Below are 19,872 nucleotides of genomic sequence, written 5' to 3'. Positions count from 1 at the left end.
TGCTCAGAAACTAGGATTAATGCTCTTCAAAAATGAGAGTACAACAGGAGAGTTGTCAGGCCATTTTACTAGCATTGAATCACTGTTAAATCCAGTACATGCACTGATCTTGGATGCAGACACTTCACTTTAGGGTCAGGAAGAAAATTTTACATAACAGCTTTAGAAGTATTGATTGTTATAGCAATTCCTGTAGTAACCTGTAGGGTAAGGCAAGTTGAGACTCCTGGGTAAACACAGGAGCAGTTTAATGCCTCAGTTTACACAGAAGAGCAGGGAAAGAGCACTATGAAGGCTTAATCCACAGTAGGAGGAAAGGGAATTAGTGACAAAAGCTTGATTTAAAAAAAAATTAAATGTCTGCCAGGTATTCCAAGAGGGAAGATATGTACTGATCCAGTGTGAGAACAGTCCATTTCTTTGGAAGGTTATAACCAACACTGAGAAGCAGCAGTTACTTCAAGCCCAGATGCATGAGCTTCCTGAAAGGAGCTGGTCCTCCCCAGTATCCCCTGGAAGCAGAGAAAGTTCTTTCACATACTACTGAAGTAGGGCTTGGGGAAAGTTAAGAGTTAATACTGTTAAGAGATAAGTGTTAGGGGGTTGTTTTGATCACAACTAAGGATGGACTTTGCTTCTATTCTGGCAAGGAACTAAGTCAGAACAGGTGTCTATACCTGATTGTTTTTCTTCAATACTTACTTAAGTAGTGCATTCCAATAGAGCAGAGGCATCATATCAGCTTTCATGTGGTACATGGTTACTCTCTCCTTACTCTGATCAATGGGAAAGGTCTCCAAAGGCTGAGCATTGTAGTCAAACTCTGCCAGAATCACCTTGTTGTAGCCTGTTACTAGGGGGCAGGAAGTGTATCCATCATACTGCAATGAAAAACACCACTTTTCATTATTCTGACCAAAGCCTAAATGCTGAGATTTTACAAGGCATGGTTAAAATTCACATTTCCAAACAACTTCCTAGGAGACTTCCGCATTTACAGTGTAAATACCAGTGAAGTTGGAAGGCTGCTAGACCTGTTATGGTTTAATGACCATAATACCAAGCCATTCCGTTTCAAATGTAGATCTGCTTAACAACATTGCTTAAATTAGACCTAACCTAGAACAATAGGGCATAATGTCATTAATTGTTGGTTATTGTAACTAATGGAACAGGTGACCAGAAGATATGGATGAGAGCTGGTGTTTACTTTAACAGGCAAACTATCTTTAGTGAGAATTTCCAGAGAAATGCAGGATATTTGGGTTAGTACCCCAAGGAAGCCATGTGTAAAATGAAAGTAAAAGCTCAAGGACAAATTTGAACATATTTATAGGCTTAACACAGTGTAGCACAAAAGCTTCTGTTTAACTCTTTAAAAGATCATGTCCTATACAGGAGAAGCAAGTTTGCAAGAGTTTTTCTGGAACAGGGATTACCTTAACAGTGTAAATAAGTCACTTGTACTGATGAAAAACCCAGACTAATCAGCATTTAACCTTCTCTCAGCTCAGAAGTCAGGGAATCAAATAGATAATACTTTTAATGGCAGCATCAAGAGCATGAACTGTGCAATTCCATTGCTCCTCTGACATGCAGCTTGTAGCCATTTAGTACCACAGCGGCGGAGGCAAAGCCTTTCCTGCCTTACGCCTCACACGCTCAGCTGCTTGCAAGACTTCCTGTGTAAGAAGGGAGAAAACATTCAAGAGAATTTCTCCCTAAGAGAAAGTACCTTTTTAACTGGCAACTTGTTCTTCATTACCAGAGAAATGGTTCTATCAAGGACTCCAGACTGTGCAGCTAAATAAGAAAGAAAAAGAAGTGTACTAAGACTTTGTTTCAGGCAGCAATTGTCATTAGTAAAGCAAACAGTAGTAGCCAGGCATTTTGTTGGACAATTCAGTTGCAATTGAATTTGCATGTAAGTTTAGTGTCCCAGATTAAAAAAAAATGGACTAATGCTTTGGCCTCACTGTTTCGAACATGCTAAAGCTTAATGAAACTTGAGCTGGTATTTTTAGCCTATGCCCATTCTCCTATGACAAACTATACTTGCTCAGTCTTATCAAACATGAGATTCTGGCACACTGAAGTTCTGTTTCATTTTGAGTGCTGTAACTGTAGACCCATTCACTGAAGTAGTTGACTACCCCACTCTTACATTACATCAATAACATACTGTATACCCTGAGGTTTTTCCTACTCTTTTATTTGCCTTTTATTGGTTGTGAGACCATACACTTAAAACTGTTTTAATTGTGGAACCTGTGGCTACAAGGGCAGAACATGTGATTTTTCGAAGTGACTTATCAGTTAGGTGACACATGCATGAGGAGCTAAGATAAAGCAGAAAGGTTCATTACTGAATGATGTTGTAATACAAGAATACTTCGTTCATTTTATGACATTCCGTGAACACAAAAAATAGAATTAGTTCAGCTGTGAGGTACCTGGAACAGAACTCTTGGGTTAGTGGCATTGACATGGTCTGTAGCTAGCTGGTCAGCCCATGAGACTGGTCTTTTTGAAAGCTCAAAATTGAAATCATGACCTCAGGAGTAGCAAACTAACAAAAAGCTTAATGTGACTCCACTCTTGTCATTTACACACACAAACATACACATGCAACTTTACCTACAGCTGCAGCAGTTTTTGATGTTGGAAGGTTGGTGCAGTCTCCAATACCAAAGATATTAGGATACTTTTTATGTTGTAGGGTTTCCTTATCTACATCCACCCAGCCGCTTTCATCTGAGACAGGACTGTTGATGAGTACAGCAGGTGGCCCCATTGGGGGTGTGACATGAAGCATTTCATACTAAACAGAAAGAAAAGGCACTCAGTGGTTAGTTCATCACAGCAAACTCTATCTGTTGGTATAAGGCAATAAGTACAGTGTGGAGAGAGGGTTTCTTGGGTTTGTGTCTGTTTGGTTTTTTAAACACAAGTATATAGAATGAAAATCTGTTCTCAAATTTCAAGTGCATCCTTTAATTAACATGGACCTTACCAAGCAACTCCATTTGGAAGCAATTTGCCTTCCTCCATACACACCTGAGACATTCCCATGGCATACTGGACTCCAGGCATAATTTATGAGAGATTTTTTCTTCTCTCCACCTTGGTTTCAAAATTTTTAATACTCTGCTAAAGTTAGAGATAGTACTCTAAGGGGGTAGGAACAATACACAATGAAGCAGACTATGTTATTACAATGTAGAAGTTATTTTGCAGTACACAAGGAAAAGAAATAGAATGAAATGAGGGGTCTGAAAGCTCCTGACCTGATAAACTTCAGTCACTCCAGGTTTGTCCAAGTTTTCAAACACAGCTTCTTGCTTGTCTGCCCGAACTTCTATGAGGTTGCGCTTATAGTTAACAGCAATGTTCCTCTCCTTTATTACTTCAAGCAATGCATCAGCATACTTCTTAACACCAAAAATCACACCAAGGGAAGTGTTGAACATGATGTTTGCTTTGGAACGTCTTCCTGTCTGCAGGAGGAGAGCCAATTAGCCTTTTCTATTAAGAAACTGTGACAAGCTAGAAGAGACAAAAGAACTATGCTGCACTACTAAAGAGCTGACAGAACTATTCATGCAGGTCAATTGTTAATGAATATTTAATTAATATTTCACACCATGTTAGAAGGTAGACCCCTTTCAGCATGAGGTACTGAAGACACCACACAAATGACTTATGAGAAGAGGTGGCTGCAAGGCACTGAGGAACTGCTTGAAGCAGTTTAGTGTTATAAAGCTTTCTGAAACCTTCATTTCTATGCATAATTCAGGTATTCACCCAGTAGGTAGCTCATGAAACTTAAACATATATGAAGCCTGACACTTCCACCTGAAGTTGTCTTTTGCTTCCACTAAGCTTGCTTTAACAGCCTGGCTAAGACTCCTCCTGATGCTGAGACAATGTGCCCCAAGGAGCAAGCATAGCCACTTCTCAGACTAGTAGAAAGACAAATGGCAACAACTATTAAGTACTTAAAGTAACAAGAATTACTTACTTCCAGCCAGTGTTATTTTGTGCACCACGTGAAGTTATAAATTAGGCTGGTAACAGCTGTATCTGCACTCACCAGAAGCAGGGTAAGCAGTTCTTTCAGTAAGGATTCTGAATTCTACAAGTTTCTCTGGTATTAAATATATGCTAAATATTTATGTACAATCCATTGCCTGCATTCCTTATACATTAAAAATAGAAAAACCGACTCTGTCACTTTAATAATCCTGAGTCACAGCACTCTCATGTGGTTTATATTCATTTTAAAGATAATATGAAACCTTTAGAACAAGCTTCCAACTGTGAGAACAAGCACGGGCAGAGAGGGTAAAATACTTACTTTTCTCAAGTACGCGTCTGACAAATACATGATCTTCTGAGGAGCCCCTGCACACTTCACTGGAGTATTTGGAAAAGTGAAGATTGCATTTCCTTCCTTAAAATCTTGTAAAGCTTTCCATGTTTTCTCTACTGTCTGGGCTGAATAATTGGAACCTATTTTAGGGTGATTAAAACCTTCAGGCAAGCCTTTGATCTAGGAAAAGAGAAATTAAGGTTTCAAGTACAGATGGCAAAAGTTTTGTCATCATTGACAAGTATTAAATATAGACTGAGAAATAGCTATATAAGAAGTTTCTACCAGAAAGAAAGCCCATACTTACTTGGTAGTTGGTGTTTTTAAAAATAGGCCTAGCAATAAAACAGGTATTTCCTTTAGAATTTAGTAGATGATTTAGTAGATGTAACATTTAGTGAAATTACTTTGGTCTGCAACATCTGAGCATAAGTCTTCAGTGCAGACCCAGACCCAAGTTTTTGTAGACTGAAATTCAGAGTAAGAATTTATAAAGTCACTGCCACATCATCACAAGTAAAAATCATGTAAAAAAAAAAAAAAAAAACCAACCAAACATTTACGAAGTGTTTACATAATTATTACATAATAATTACAAAATGTTTACATAAACGAAAATTTATAAGCTGAAGGAAACTTTTCAGTTGCAGACACCTATATTTGCCTAGGGTTACTTTGTTCTACTAAACTGTATCCAGCTATTATTTCCCTGCTACTCCTATTATGAGCTGAGCATCTGCTTGTGAGGAAGGAAGTTGTACCCATTTCAAAATAATGGATTGCAGAAATTCCGTGAGAAAATGGGAGTCATGTTACACATGCTGCAATGTGTTTGGGATGTTCCAGTCTGCACCAGGAGTAGGCTCTTGCTAAAGAAAAAACATCCCTTTTTTAAAAGTGTCCACTTTTGTTTTAGAGGTACTATGAGTTTTCATTACAGAGTGTGATTAACTGTATTACATGCCTTCTGCTAGTGAACACTGAATTTACTTTTATCAGCTTGTGCTGGAGCAATACATGTGAAGACTGAGAGGAGGGTCACTGAATATGCTGCAACTCTTCCCTCCACCGACCCAATCGCCAGAATCTGTGTGTGACTGTAGTTAACTGAGACCAGCTCTTGCTTTACACACATCTTGAAAGCTTTTCGAAGAGATACTTAAGTATATTGTCAGGTACTACATCATATTCAGATCAGGATAAAACCAAGAGGGTCAAATTGCTCAGACATCTTGCCTTTGCATTTTCCTCCTCCTACACATCACTGTGGTCATTCTTGCACCAACATTTACCTCTGAGTGCCACCGTGTGAAGTGTTAAGGGAAGGGAAGGGCCCCAGGGCCTATTTAAACACAAGCCTGGTGACTCAGCTGGCTCCTTTTGAAGTGCACTCTTTAAGAAAGGTGAGGGTAGGTCAAATTAATTCTGCAGGACAGATTTTACCTACTGCTGTGTGTTTCTCATTCTCATTACGTTAGAGATGCTTCAGACTACAGTCAGCATACCTTCTTATCTCATTATTACAGGCTGCCTTAAAGTTCTAGATTTAACTTGCTGCCCCATCTGCTGATATTGCCACAGAGATGCAACAAAGTTGTCAGAAAAGACTTTCCCAAGGGTAATTTGGGTTAGGAGTAAAGTCATTTGTCTTCTAGCTCTTTAATTCATGCAGTGTTCAATACCTTGTAGTAAAAACAATACTGAAAAGCCATTTACTTTAATGAATGCACGTGATGCTATTAAAACTGGTATAAATGTGATTACTGTAAAACAAATACCTTTTCATAATGCAGACTAATTCCAAGGGCAATTATCAGATACTTGTAAGATACCTGTTGCGTAAGGAAAAAAAAGTATTTTAGACAAAGAAACCAAAGCATTACCTCAAAGTAAATTTCAGTTACCTGACAGCAACAGGGTCACAAGGGAAGGAGATATAGGGAGCATTAGTAACATAAGTTAAGCTCTAAGAATTCTAGTTAAAATGCTAACTGCATTATGAGTTACACACACAACCTTTGCTATACACGGACCCAGGTATCTGGAGCAAAATATTCTCTCTTTTCTGTTCAGTTCACTATAAACAGGGCAAAGGCTTATGATAATTGTATTTTGAGTTGATGTTATTCTAACTTAGTTATCTACTGCAATTTTTATTAGAAAAATATTTTAGGATCAAGTATTTCTAAGTTTTATTTCCTGGCCTCCTAGATGGTGGAGTCTTGCTCAATAGGCAGTTCTAGGGGGATCTGCAGGAAGTAGACAGCTCATGAGATAAAATAAAAAACTTTTTTTTTCTTTTTTTTTTTTTTACATTATTACCTTGATATCATTCTCCAGCCAGACACAGTTCTTATCTGGATCCAATGCTGTAACTTGAGATTTGATCCACTCAACACCTTTAGGCATTACACTTCCTGTTGGACGTCCAGAAACTGCCAGCTGCTTTGCACCACCACCAACCAGGGTCCACAGTGGCTGATAGTAATGAGTCTGAAATAAAAGGTTCAAATGGACATTTCAAAACTGTTTAAAGGGACTTAAAGATGAAGGCACATCACTCCAAATGGGAGCAATGTACTCTTAACACTGTATTATTCTTAACAAAAGAAGCTGTATAAATAACCAAGATTTTTCCATGACAAAGCTGCAGGGATGCATAAATCTCATGGGTAAGCAAATGTCATGCAAAACCTTTTGAAAGATGGTTAGTTGGCTTACTTTCCACAGCTAAAAACGTGGGGCTGGAGAGGGATGAGAATCAGACCCATCTGGTCCCATGTAAAATGCTTACTCTTTACAGTGCTTTACAGCAGAGGGAGACTCACCTTACTTGGCTCAACAACAGCCACATTTGCTGCCCCCACTTTCCTCTTCATCCGAGCACTCATGGCAATTCCACCAGCACCTCCACCCAACACAAGTACTTCATAATAATCCTTGGCAGCACACCTGGCTGCTGTGTGTAAGCCAAAGGAGCTCATCTTCTGCATTCCTGGTTTCAGCAACCACACACCAGGACGGAGACAGAAGCAGGAGGACACTGCTCCAATTGCTGACATCTTTCATTAAGTGGGAAGCTAGGAGATAAGGAAAGGCACCAGCAACAATTACAGGAGGCAGAATTTATATTTATTTAAATGCCTGGGTTAGTCTTCAAGGCAAAAATTATCATATTAAATCCTGGAGTTATCAGGCAAGAATTACAGCTTTTGTACTGGTACTTACAGACCAGAGTTTCAAAATTACACCAGAAACCTCAAATATTTTCAAGAAAATCTTCCAATGCCAGCTTCAAAAATTCTCCACGACACTAGATGTAGTTGTGCAACTCATTCTGAACCTTTCTGTGCTATCTTGACATCCCTCATGTCCGTGTCCCCTGAATTCTTTATAATGGCCCATTATTAATGCTTACAGTTACAATTTGGGACAGAGACAGAAAAATCTCAGAGGCATCCAATGTAAAACAAATGTTAATAATTTTTACAGAAGGTTTCCAAGATGCAGACATTTTCTTTTCATCCTCTCCCCATTCAGAACAAAACACCCAACTCCAGAATAAGTTAGTTTCACTTTAGAAGGCTGTTTATCATCTGTGCAGGCAGTTACTTAAAAATATGGACCTCCATTCTTAAATCTCTTTTTCCTTTCACTCTATTTGTTTGCATGTTTTTAGAATAAGTCTGTTTAATACTGAGGAAAATGCACTTTAAAAAAATCACAGTTAAGACTGAGCAGGAGAGCTCAGCACCTCAGTATTTCAACTAGAGCTTAGAACAAACACTTAAGCGAAGCACGGCGGTTCATAAAGAAGCACTCAGGACAACTGCAGTTTCTTCCTCTCCGGGGCACCTACCAGATGCTAATCTCCGCAGACTGCCCACTTCATCGAACCAGTTTATTGAAGGAAGTTGGAATAAATGAAGTTAGAAAAGTCCTACCGGCAAGAAGTACAGATCATTGCAACTATTCCTTAAACAGCTGGCCGCAGATCAGCAGCTTAAGCATTCCACCCATGCACGTGTGCGAGCTCGGCGGGCGGTGCCCCAGCCGGCTCCAGAGCCTGCGAGCCCCTCAGCGCCGGTCTCAGCAGCCGCAGGGGACCCCGAGGCCGCCGCTGCTGCACCCGCCGGGGCCAAGGGACCCGGCCCTGCAGGGGGAGCAGGGCCACGACCCCAGACGCGCTGGGCGAGGCCGCTGCGGCCCGCGGGCTCCCCCCGGCACGGCGCTCCCGCCGCCTCCCTGCTCGGCCCAGCCCGGCACCTCCGCTCCCTCACGGCAGGACGGACCCCGGGCCCCGCTCCCGGCTCCGCACTCACCCGCTCGCTGCGCCGAGCAGGGGCGGAGAAGGATCGCGCCGCCGGCCCGAGTGCGATCGGCGCCGGGCCCCGGGAGTGGCGGGGCGGAGCTCGAGGCTCCGGGTGCTGCCCGGCCGCGGGCAAAGGCCGCGGTCCGGCCGGGAGGGCCGGGCTGGGTGTGCGCAGCCGGCGGTGGGCGCGGAGCCCCCGCGAGGGGCTGAGCCCGGCGCTCCGCTCCGGGCAGGTACCGATCGCACCTACAGCTCCAGACCCCGTTCTTCCCGAAGTTTTGAAACTCCAGTCCTAAACCTGGCCCCCTGCCAATCCCGGCTCGAAACCCTGCTGCGCATTCGGCTGGAGGCAGCCTGGAGTCCCAGCTAGACAGGCGCAGCACAGGTCGCTCGCATAGGGCTGGCCTACACCAGAATCATGAGCACTACAGTAGCTGTGATGGAGTGACCACTGATACCTCAATATCTGAACTTTCTCAGGTTACCTGTAAGCACCAGCCCTAAACCATCATCTAGTGACCCTTTTCTATAGACAGAAAAACCAGCAAAACAATTAAGCTTAATAAAATAACACCAAAACTCTTACTAGACAGATAATTAATAATAAATGAGCTCTGATGGAGTGCATTCCCCAGTGATAGGCAAAGGCTCTCTTTTCAAAGCTGCTGTACACCCAGTGTCTGGGTTTTACTGGACAGAAAATGTACTGAAAGAAGACACAATAAGCATCTTTAAACCGTGACACAGAAATTAGACATCTTTGTTAATACAAGAAACTTCTCTAAAGAGAAAAAAGGGGCTAGGGTTTATGGTTACATCCTTTAAAATATTCAAACTGCCAATTTTTATAATTTTTATGAGTTTCTCAACTTCCTGTTTCCACCTGCTTTGGTATAATCAGACTGCAGCCTTTTTTCCACATCTTCTTTTGTCCTAAGAGGTTGATCCTCATCTCTGTTCATGTGAAAATTGTTGGGCTGGTTTTTTAACATATATTTTTAGGATTGTCTTTAAATATTGCAGTATTGTCTTTACGCTCCCATGCATATTTCCCCACAGACTGCTTACAGAGATAGCCTGCAATTTGAATTTAAAAAATCACTCAAACGAATTCCATACTTCAGAAACATCTCACAAACTAAACATGAAGAAACTCCTCACCTGTAGCACAGAGGCCTCCAGCAGCTGCAGGGAGCGCTGCCTAAACCTTTCCAAAGTCCAGGCAGGATGAGAGGGTGGGAGCTGCTGTGTGAGGGCTGGGCACACACTGCCTAATCCTAAGCCTACACTACCACATTTATCTACTCAATAAGTAACTTTTTATAAAAGCAAGCATGACTAAGTGTACACAGCAATAGAATTGCTCACTCTAGCTGAGCATGTTGATGCAAGCACACATTTTTAGATGTCAGTATCGTTAGATTCATCCAATGCAGCTTTTGCTTTTATGCATTAAGACTTACAAGAGTATTTGATAGAACATCCTGTGGAGATACTGAATTGTACTTTTCACCGAAGTAATTTAAGAACACATTAATGGAAGTTATGTAAACTGAACAAACTTCATCCTATATATTTTTATTAATTTCCCCCCTTTAGTACAGAAAGGTCATTTAGTAAAATTAGGTCCTTATTCATAGAAAACCCAGATCTTACCAAACTTTTGTAGGAAAAGTTAATCAATCACATTTTTCTGTATGTGTATGTGATTACTCAGGCAAGTACTGTCAGCTTTTATTCCTTTGATTGGAAATTATTCCAAATGCTGAAATGTACCAAATTTCAAAAGCATAAATTTATATGAATTTCTTAGAATTCTCTAGTTTTAATTAAAAATACCATGATTTTTTGAAACAAAACAAAACCCCATAAAACCACAGTTCTTTGGAAAAAACCAAACGGTTCTTGACAGAGAGACAGAATATGACTTGACACAGTAAACTGGATTCTACATGAGGGCATACAAATCAAGAAATATCAAAGGAATTCAATCCTGATTTGGATACTGAGGCATCTAGTTTCATGTTATAGTTTAATGAGAACAGTTTTAATTCCCAGAATCTGATTGTGAAATTACATTACAAAATAAAATACTTAGACAACATTTAGTTATGTACATTCTGCTCCAAAAAATGGACTGTGGAAATTCTTTACATTTCTCTTAGAAATACATACAAACCACAGCAGAGACCAACAGTCCACTGGCAATTAATAGACATGAGTCAACTTCAGGGAAAAATACCTGTGGAAAGGCTTAATCTAATACTGGTTCAGTAACAGAATTTCAGTGTCTGTTCAGACTACTTTAAGTAGTTTGTTCTTCTTGCCCCAAAACATTATCCCAGTTTACCTTGCATGATGGCTGGGTACTTGTTAGAGTACATCTTTCACAGAAACAGATGCCAAATATTAAGAACAGGACATTAGGAGTTCAGAAAATTACAATACAGAAAGTCCAGGCAGGTGTACACTGTGTGAGTAATCTAAAACAGAAGAAAAAGTAAAATTGACTGTGCCCCTGTGATACCTTCCTATACATATTTTATGGAAAACTTTACATAGCTTACCCTTTATCTTACTTTAAAACACACCATTTACATTATTACTTAAAAAGAAACACAGATATACTTGAAAAGAAACACAGATATATAATAACTAGTTTGTTAGACTGAAGGAACAAATAATTTAAAGCTCTTTTACCAGTCTAGACAACTTGTACATTCATTTGAATGTGAGTTCACACCAAGTGCTGCAAGATAGGAATTACATTCAGAGAAATGGGTATCAACCTCCATTCCAAATTTATCATCAGTACACACTAATGATCATCAATTTGGGTGAGGACAAAGTAACAAAAAATCTCTTATATAGCCCCGAAGTGCAAATGATTAATTTGTTAAGGAAAAGACATTAAATGCAGTAGTTTTCCTACAGGTAGCTGAATTTCACATGAAGTGGAAATTTTTTAGTTTTGGTTATGTTTTATTTTGTCACACAAGACGAAGAAACTACAACTTCTAATCCCACAAAAATATGCTTAGACCACACAAGTCTTCCTAATAAACCATTACAGAAGCAACAGTTTCCTGGTTTGAACTAAATGTTTGTGGAAGCACAAATTCATTAATCTTTGCATTGTGCACAAATCAATTTCGACAATCTTTAGTGTTCTGCTTCCCCCCTGCCAATCATTTCAGTTGGGAACTTACTCAGAAGTTACTTTAAAGCTGTTCTTAACTTACTTGATGACAAAAAACCTAAGATTGCTGCAATGAAGTGAATTTTAGGCAAATACACTGGTATTTTCTTCAGTTCATTAGAGATGCATCAAACTAAGGCTGCACAAGAAATCAGTATTTATGATCAAAGACAGATCCCAACTGCCTGAAACAAAGCAGTTTCAGTGAAAATGCAACCACTGAAGTCTGGTGATGAGAACTGAACTTTAAGAAGTATTCTGCATTTTGTCTGAAAAACATGTGCTAGTCATCAAATATCTCTCAGAATTCTAAACACCAAAAGAACAGATGAAAACAAAAATTGATAGGTACTTAAAACTAGGATGCCTAGTTCTCCCATATACATATATATATAAAAATTAACTTACATTATAATAATATCAAACTGCATAGCATTACAAAGGAAGGCAACTTGAATGGCCGAAATGAAAAAATGTGAGAATTACCAACTCTGTTATTACCATTCTGGAATTTTTAATACCACAGAGTAGACTGTTGCTAGCAACAGCTATAGCCCAATTTAAGCAAAGTCTGCCTTAATTCCAGTGAATGCAGAAATCATTCATTCAGATAAGTTGTTGCATGCTCTGCTTTCAGGTCCTCTTTGCAGGTTTTGCTGTTAACTGTTTCTCTCTTTCAAGTTCCTTCTCACGTTGCTGCTCTCGTTCCAACTCCTCCTTCTGCCTCTTTTGTTGCAGCTTAAGTGCTCTTTTCTGAACAGAAAAGACAAGGAAATAATTTTAAGTTTTATAGATATATTCAAGTTGGTGCAATAAACAAAATCCCTCCCATTCTCCCTCTCTCCAACACACCCTCCTTATGACTGAATGTAGCATAAACTGTTCATGTTGGCTTCATCCCTCCCACTTTCAGCTTACTGTTCAGAAATGGCAAGTTTGTGATCTACACTGGGAAAAAACACACTGGAATCCCTTCAGGCTCACTAAAAGTCACCCTTTGGGTACACTTGACAAGGTTCTTAGCATGCAATTTACTGCCTCTAAGAAAAAATTCTCTTGTTGAACACACTGAAGGACTAACCTTGCCAGAATGTAACCAGAGACTGTCGATACAGCATGATGCCACTGAACTTATGCCACTGTTAATTAATTATGCCACTGTACATTAAATAGGAGAAATTCTTACATTTGTCACAATCTAGTTTCCATTGAAAAGAAACTGAAACAACAAAGAGAACTACTTGGAATGGAGTGGATTAAGCAACAGAACAAGGCATGATTCTTACATCATCTAAACATGAAGATGACACTGAAAATTAGGAGCAGTTCAGATGTGTAAGTTGCTTGAGCACCATTACGAGCAAATGAAAGTTTAAAAACATACATGGCTTGGAGCTACTGAAAACATCCTTTTAAGATAAAATTCTATTTTAATCAGAATTTTCAGCATGCATCCAAAATAAAAGTTGGAAGTCAATAATACAGAAATAAATATCTGTATTGGAAAGTAAAAATATTTATCCCACTCACTTTTAACTTTGATGTCTTCTCGTGCAGCATCATCATTTCATTTCTAATATTCACTAACTTGTTGTGATAGTGTTTAGCTTCTGAAAACTTAAAAACCATAACTGTTAAAGCAGTGACTGTTAAGTTAGAATAGTTGTTTTATAAAGCTACACAGCAAAATAGCAATCAAAAACATAGTGATTACCAGAACAGTTTGATAATGGAACAAACATGTTCAAGTTTATATATAAAATTTGCATATTACATATACCAATATAGAAAATTACTACATCTCAGCAGTTGTACCCAGTAATCTATTGAGTTAAGATTCACAAAACAGAACAAAAATATTACCACTTTATGCCCCATATATGAGTGTTTCACGCACCCTTCCTGCTAGTCTGGGGAAGTGCACAGAGCCCATGCTGGGCCTCAATCCTACCGAAAAAAATGTGTACATTTGCTCTGGCTACTGGCTTTGAACAGCCAGTCTCACTAATGCTGCCTGACTGAGCCAGTGCTCTCTTCCCACTGCCCTTCCTATTTGAGGTAAATATGCTGGTTCCCACCCTCTCCAGCAGTTTGTCCCTAATATCTGAACTGGTTTTCTTTCTGTAGGTCATTAAGGACAAGGAAAAGACACAAGCTGCTACTAATGCTTCAGCAAGAAAATCTGTGCTAATCTAGAGTTTAAAAGGCATTACTGGTACTTACCAAAGCATTAATATCAAGAATGGAGTTACAGTCTTTGAATTTTGAAATCTCTTGTTCTAATGTTTCTAGCAAGACCACTTGGTTCTGTCTAAAACAAAAAAAAGATGCATAAACCCAAAGTGAAGCACCACTTATGCTTTTCAACCAGTCCTTTAAATAGACTTTTAATCAAAACAGTATCAATATACACTTCCCAGTACCAGATTCCTCTTATGCATTGCTAGGTGATTTCAATAAAAAAATGAGTAAATTATTTTAGAAAAATCCAAGCTACTGTTTGTTGCACAAATTCAGCTGGCATCATACAGCATGGATATCCAGCATGAATATCCCTAGACTCTGAAGAGGCACTCTCCAGGTTGCAGTGGTTGAATGAAAGAAAGAACAATTAGCTCTTGACTTTCTACTTGGGTGACTCTGTGTCATGATGCAAGACTAAGTTATTTCTGTACAGAACTTGTGTGGATTCCTGGTGATTATTAAGGATCTCCATCCCACACAGATCAGCTCAAGTCTTTCCAGACAAAGGCTGTCCTTGGCAGCAGCATAACCACATCATGTGTAGTGAAACCCAAACCACGGTACCCTGCAAAACCTGAGATGGATCTGTGTAAAGCTCTTTCCAGTACCTCCGTATCCGTGGCAGATCTGGTCTGCATTTGAAATCAACTACTCTCAGTTATCAGTGAGGAATCAGTATACAAAACTCTTATCTGTTTAGCTCCTTACTTGTATTTTTCAAGTGTTTTGCAATACAGTTTAGAGACCGAACAACAAACAATATATCTCACTACAAGATGCCCTGAATACAAACTGCATGTCTCCAAGCAAAATAAATCCAGCTTTTAGCACACTTTTCCATTGCAGAAGTGAATAAGCATTTAAGAAATCTACATGTCTTCTGCTCTGCCTGGCTTAGGGGACTTTAGTCTTCTAGCGTTACACATTCTTCAGCCAAAGTGCTCACAGGCTACACTGCAGCTTATACACCTGCTGGTACTCCCACAGATCACTGAATTATTCAGGCTGCTCTAGTCAGGATACAGAAATGCTGATAAACTATATTCCACTTAAAGGGAGCTGGCACATTATACTGAAAAAAGTAGCAAAACAAAATATGCATGGATATGAAGACGGTTTCAAAAATCTGCTTACGTAAGTTCCTGCAGTGCTAATTTTGATCGCTGAAGATCAGGCAGATAGTGGGAGATCAATCCTTCAGTTAGCTGCTCCACAGCTTTCTCATCTATTAAAGGCAGATCTTCTACAACTCCTTCATCTGGAGATGCATCACTGGGACCTACACCAAAGAACAGCAAGGCTGAATGTGACAGCTCAGCACACACTTCAAGTTTCACCTAGAGCAACTGTATTTTCCTTTTCAAAAATTGAAAGCATTAAAACACTGACGTTAAAATTCTCTGCACTTTTTCAACTAAACTGGGATTTCATTTTCCTCCTCTTCTTTATTCCTCCCTTACTCCCAGGCCTGTATCACAAGCTTCTTGGTAAACCCTTTTAAAAATGGGCAACATCAGTGTTCTGAGTATGTATCAAGAGCACCTAAACATTAACAGCCCCCAACCTTTGCTTTCAAGGTCTGAGAACAAACTAGGCTATGAAAGGTCTTCACCTGTCACTCAAAACAACACGGGCTCACTGAAACACCTCATGCTGAACTCCGAGAGTTTGCAGGAGTTGGTTCACAGCTACTCTAAGTTTCGTATGGGCACGCAATGATTATTTTTTGCCTGCAGTGCTCGTGGAAGACAAAGCCCTTTAACCCACAGGCCCCCCGCACCGGAGAGAACGCTGCCGGGGGCAGCACTTCGCCTCCGAGGGAGCGCGGCCGTAGCACCGGGGGGTAGCGGAGCCTCCCGGCGGGCGCCCTGCTCTGACCGGGGCCGGCGGCGGCTGCAGCCTCTCCTCGGGCCTCCCGCACCCGCGTCCCGCCCGGCCCGGCCCGGCCGCCCCTCACGCACCCAGCGAGCGCCCGGCGTCGCCCGCGGTCGCCGCCTCCTTCCCCTCCGGCCGCTCCGCGCCGCTCATCGCTGCCGCTCCCGGCGCCCTCCGGCGAGGCAGGGCAGGGCAGGGTAGGGCCGCCCAAGCCCGCGGCAGGCGGCTCCGGCTGCCCTCAGCGAGCGGGGCGGCCCGGCGCCCCCCGCCCCGCGCCCCGCCGCCGCCGCACCATAGAGCCGCCGCCTCCGGGACTGGGCCGCGCCGGGCGCGGAAGTGACGCGCAAGTGACGCAGGTGGCGTTGAGTGACGATGAGACGGGACCGACACCGGGGCCGTGCCGGGGCTGGGGCGGTGTGGGGCGCGCCTTCCCTCCGCTCCCCTGCGCTCCCCGGGGGGGCCTGGCCCGTCCGGGACCGTCGGAGGCCGCCTGGCTTCGGGAGCAGCCGCTGGGGCCGGGGCCGAGCCTCGGTGTGCGCGGTTCCGGCCCCGCGGAGACCCCGCTGGGGTGCAGGGGCCTGACAATGGCACCGTCCCAGCGTGCCGGGGGAGAGCGGCTGCCAGGCGGGAGCAGCACAGCGCAGCCCCGTGAGCTCTGCTGCCGCGGCAGAAAACAACTAAAATCACTGCAGGTGCCCTTTCCTAGGGACGTCCTTGCTCATCTGTTTAATAGGTTTGTATTTTATTGTCCAGAAACCATGCAGACTATAGACTACTCGTAGCTTTTGTTTCTTAGGAAATGAATAACTAGCTTTTGTGTGTGGGTCTGTCTCTGCATCTCCCCCAACAGTCTGCAAGAGCAATAACTTCACACAGAATCACAGAGCAGAGATGGAAGGGACCCAGAGGGATCATTAAGTCTAGCTCGTGAGTGGCCATACAGGGATCAAACAGCCACCTCGGTGTTATCAGCACCCTGCTCTAACCAACTTGCAAGTATATATATTCTTTAATGAAAAATCACTTTTATATCGCATGGTAGGATTTATATTTTTTCCCTCTTTTACCTATAAAGGTCTTTTCAAGAAATGCAGGTGCAACTATAGAAAGAAACTAACGAAGCACCACTCAAAGTTTTTTTTAATGCAGTATTTTAATATATTCCTAAATATTCAAGATTAAATTAAATTCAGACAGTCCCCCTAATGCTCTTCGGAAACAGACCAAGGCAAAACAATGGGCTTTTGAGATAATCTATCAACCTCAAAACTAACATTTTTAACAGCAAGATTGTTGCAAATTCATTTGCATTTTTCTTCACATGCATATTCTAATTAACTATTGATCACAATTATGTTACTATTCCATCATCAGATTAAAAACTCACCCATTTTTCTTTTTCTGTTCTTTTAAAGAAGCAACAGCAGGAAGTTGTTAATTAACTTGAACAGACTCAACTCAAATTCTTAATTACAACTGGTTAGCAATTTTACTTAAAAGTTTCTTCTGGTAGGGGGGAAAAACCACAACTTTTGTTGAAAGTTTCACTGGGAAAGACTTCTCAGCTTCCAGATGGAATTTCTAGTAAGAACAAGTGAGATAATGACTCTGAAATAGTCTCACTTGAGATGTGGGAGTTTCAGATTTGTGCTCCTGCTTTGCCTGTTCCAGGCCTTCCCACGTCTTGCAGAAATAGACTAAGGATTGGAATAGAAAGCTGGTATCTGGTTTTCTAGACAAATTAAAATTTAACTATTTGTCAACCCAAATGCTCCAAAAAAGAGATTGATGGAAAACTTTTCTTGTTCCTTTTCTTCTGCAAAATGTCCTCTGTTTCACAGTAACTATTTCCCAAGTGCCTATGTATGTAATACTGTTAACACCAAATAACCGTATTTCATTTTCATTTTATGTTGTAGCAACTGTGTTCAGAAGCCTTTAATGCAACACTGTCACACATTTTGGATTTTATTGTTGCAACTGATTTAAGCAGTTACATATATTGTAACCGTGCCCCAGCCTAGAAATCGGACAGAAATGAGTTAAGGTAACTTGTATAGCAAATAGGATGTTTTAAACCATCAGCTTTGGAAGTGCCACATGACTTCAGGGATGACAACATGAAAAGGAAATACTTCACATTAATAGGTAACCTCTTAAAGACTCTCCGTCCTCATTAAGTAAATGAGACTATAGAAAGAGTAGAGCCTTGGCTGCCACAGTAAAGAAATGGAGTGTAGCAGGCTGGTACAAAAGGTTCTGTTCAACAGAGGCTCATCTTACCAATGTATGAACTGGTTCTTGACTCGACAACACTTCAGATCTGGTCTTAATTATTCAGTTAAAGGTGAGCTGGCAAACCTCAGCGCACTGGTTTAGTGTGTTAGTCCTCCCAGTACTACCCTTCCTCAGTGCTGAAAGTTTCTGTTCCTGTAGAAGCAGCAAAGCTCCAGTGCAAAGCCCCAACATTTTAAGACAGTTTTAAAAGCAGTTGTTTTGGTGGCTCCTGGAACCTGGCTGCTCATGTCTGTGTGTCCTACCTTGTGCTGGTGCAAGTGGCAAAACTCTTGAAACACAGAGTGAGTTAAATCGCCCAAAGAGAAACATTAAAAATGGATTAACTGGAACACAGCTGGGAGGACTTTTCTAGGCAGCAAGGCTGGCTTAACTGGTTCCCAGCCTTGGCTGCTCATTCTGACTCCCACACTGTTCAGTGCCCCCTCAGTTTGACAACTGTCATATTGATGTCTAAGCGAGTTGAGATCACGGAAGCAGTCTCAGTTACACGAACAAATATATCCAAACCCCTTCCAATATGCATTGTTTCATTCTGGCCCATTTCAGGGACTCAGTTCATTGTCTGGTCCCTGAACAATTGTGCTGATAATGCTGCCAGGGGAATTATGAGGTGCGTGAAAGGGCAGGAGATGGCACCATTTTAGCCACTTGAGGAAGAATAACTTGAGATTACATGCTCAGGAAAACAGTCACATTGTAAAGTGACAAGGGGAAGCTCAAAGCGTCACACTGTCTATTTTTGGGCATCATTAAGAGAACAACAATAAGCAACCTCCACCCAAGGCCAGTTCCAAGAAGGGGCTCACTCCACGTTCTGCAGCACCGCCCTGATGCCTGCCAGAATCTGCTATCAGCCCTTACCAGAAAAGGAGTGCCCGTCTCCAAAATCCTGCACTTCTATACAACTCTCCAGTCTTCACTTGGTAACTTCCTTCAACCAAGTCAAAAAAACAAGATATGTACTTTCTCTCTGACAGGCATCATTTCCCAGAAATATTTATGGCTTCGGGAACTGACTGAATACAGTAATAGAATTTGGCCATAGGTACAAACAGCTGCTGAGCACGTGTCGGCTGCAAATCAGGAGAAAATTTCTAGTACTCAGACCAATGAGGAGCGGGAATAACCTCTCAGAAAAATTAATAAAGGCAAAAATCTAATTACTCTTAAGTTAGAGCACAGTTATGAAAGGAATTATACATCAGCAGGGTCCCTGCGGTTTGTTTCTCCTTACATCCTTTAAGGAATGTTCAGAAAGGCATATGAAACTTCCTATAAGCCTGCCTTAATGGAGCTATTGAAACGGTGTAAAGAGCTGTGCAGTGACAGAGAAAGAGAAAAGCAACACAATGCAAACTTCTGCCTTCCAAAATCTGAAGCCAGAGCACGGAACTATGCAGTTCAGGCTTCCAGCGTACATGGAGACAGCCTCTTGTCTGTCACAGACCACCATACCTGCATTGTATGGCTTTGGCAGTTCTTAGTCTCTACCTCGCGTGGCATTTACCCACTCAACACAAGCGCACGGAGGAACGGGAACAGCCCCTCAGGCCACCCCGAGGGACGCGCGGG

At 41.5% G+C, this 19,872-nt stretch overlaps 2 protein-coding genes across 4 annotated transcripts; both read right to left on the bottom strand.

Moving 5' to 3' along the window:
• Positions 1-49: 49 nt before the first annotated feature.
• Positions 50-8,864, bottom strand: SQOR (sulfide quinone oxidoreductase). 3 transcript variants are annotated; one of them, XM_042039144.1, is made up of 10 exons: positions 8,695-8,864; positions 7,201-7,452; positions 6,695-6,865; positions 6,151-6,204; positions 4,358-4,552; positions 3,288-3,497; positions 2,638-2,821; positions 1,736-1,803; positions 703-881; positions 50-512 (listed from the first exon to the last, which is right to left on the bottom strand). In XM_042039144.1, exons 2-10 carry the CDS (start codon positions 7,432-7,434, stop codon positions 455-457), a joined length of 1,353 nt encoding a protein of 450 aa, XP_041895078.1. In that variant the 5' UTR covers positions 7,435-7,452; positions 8,695-8,864; the 3' UTR covers positions 50-454. The 3 variants fall into 3 exon arrangements, with proteins under 3 accessions (XP_041895078.1, XP_041895077.1, XP_041895079.1); XM_042039143.1 differs by lacking the exon at positions 8,695-8,864 and adding an exon at positions 8,232-8,257; XM_042039145.1 differs by lacking the exon at positions 8,695-8,864 and having other exon boundaries at positions 7,201-7,454.
• A 1,833-nt stretch (positions 8,865-10,697) lies between these two features.
• On the bottom strand, positions 10,698-16,278 carry BLOC1S6 (biogenesis of lysosomal organelles complex 1 subunit 6). Its single transcript, XM_042039147.1, has 5 exons — positions 16,089-16,278; positions 15,262-15,406; positions 14,107-14,194; positions 13,414-13,500; positions 10,698-12,636 (listed from the first exon to the last, which is right to left on the bottom strand). Exons 1-5 carry the CDS (start codon positions 16,153-16,155, stop codon positions 12,517-12,519), a joined length of 507 nt encoding a protein of 168 aa, XP_041895081.1. The 5' UTR covers positions 16,156-16,278; the 3' UTR covers positions 10,698-12,516.
• Between the last annotated feature and the right edge of the window lie 3,594 nt (positions 16,279-19,872).

This window comes from Corvus kubaryi, unplaced genomic scaffold (genome assembly GCF_017639235.1).
Source record: "Corvus kubaryi isolate FWS band 111438036 unplaced genomic scaffold, C.kubaryi_AGA036_p1.0 37394, whole genome shotgun sequence".
Classification (NCBI taxonomy): domain Eukaryota; kingdom Metazoa; phylum Chordata; class Aves; order Passeriformes; family Corvidae; genus Corvus; species Corvus kubaryi.
The sequence above is the reverse complement of the archived record's forward strand: the minus strand, read 5'-3'. Positions and strand labels throughout refer to the sequence as shown.

Bases quoted from the DNA above. Each gene is read 5' to 3' on its own strand.
- SQOR (XM_042039144.1), bottom strand. From the start codon at position 7,434: ATGTCAGCAATTGGAGCAGTGTCCTCCTGCTTCTGTCTCCGTCCTGGT. The intron at 2,822-3,287 runs GTCAGGAGCTTT...CTTTCTGTTTAG, and splicing joins GAGTGACTGAAGTTTATCAG to TATGAAATGCTTCATGTCAC. The intron at 882-1,735 runs GTACTTTCTCTT...TTTTCATTGCAG, and splicing joins ACAAGTTGCCAGTTAAAAAG to TATGATGGATACACTTCCTG.
- BLOC1S6 (XM_042039147.1), bottom strand. From the start codon at position 16,155: ATGAGCGGCGCGGAGCGGCCGGAGGGGAAGGAGGCGGCGACCGCGGGC. The intron at 15,407-16,088 runs GTGCGTGAGGGG...TCTTTGGTGTAG, and splicing joins CGACGCCGGGCGCTCGCTGG to GTCCCAGTGATGCATCTCCA. The intron at 13,501-14,106 runs GTAAGTACCAGT...ATGGTTTTTAAG, and splicing joins TTCTTGATATTAATGCTTTG to TTTTCAGAAGCTAAACACTA.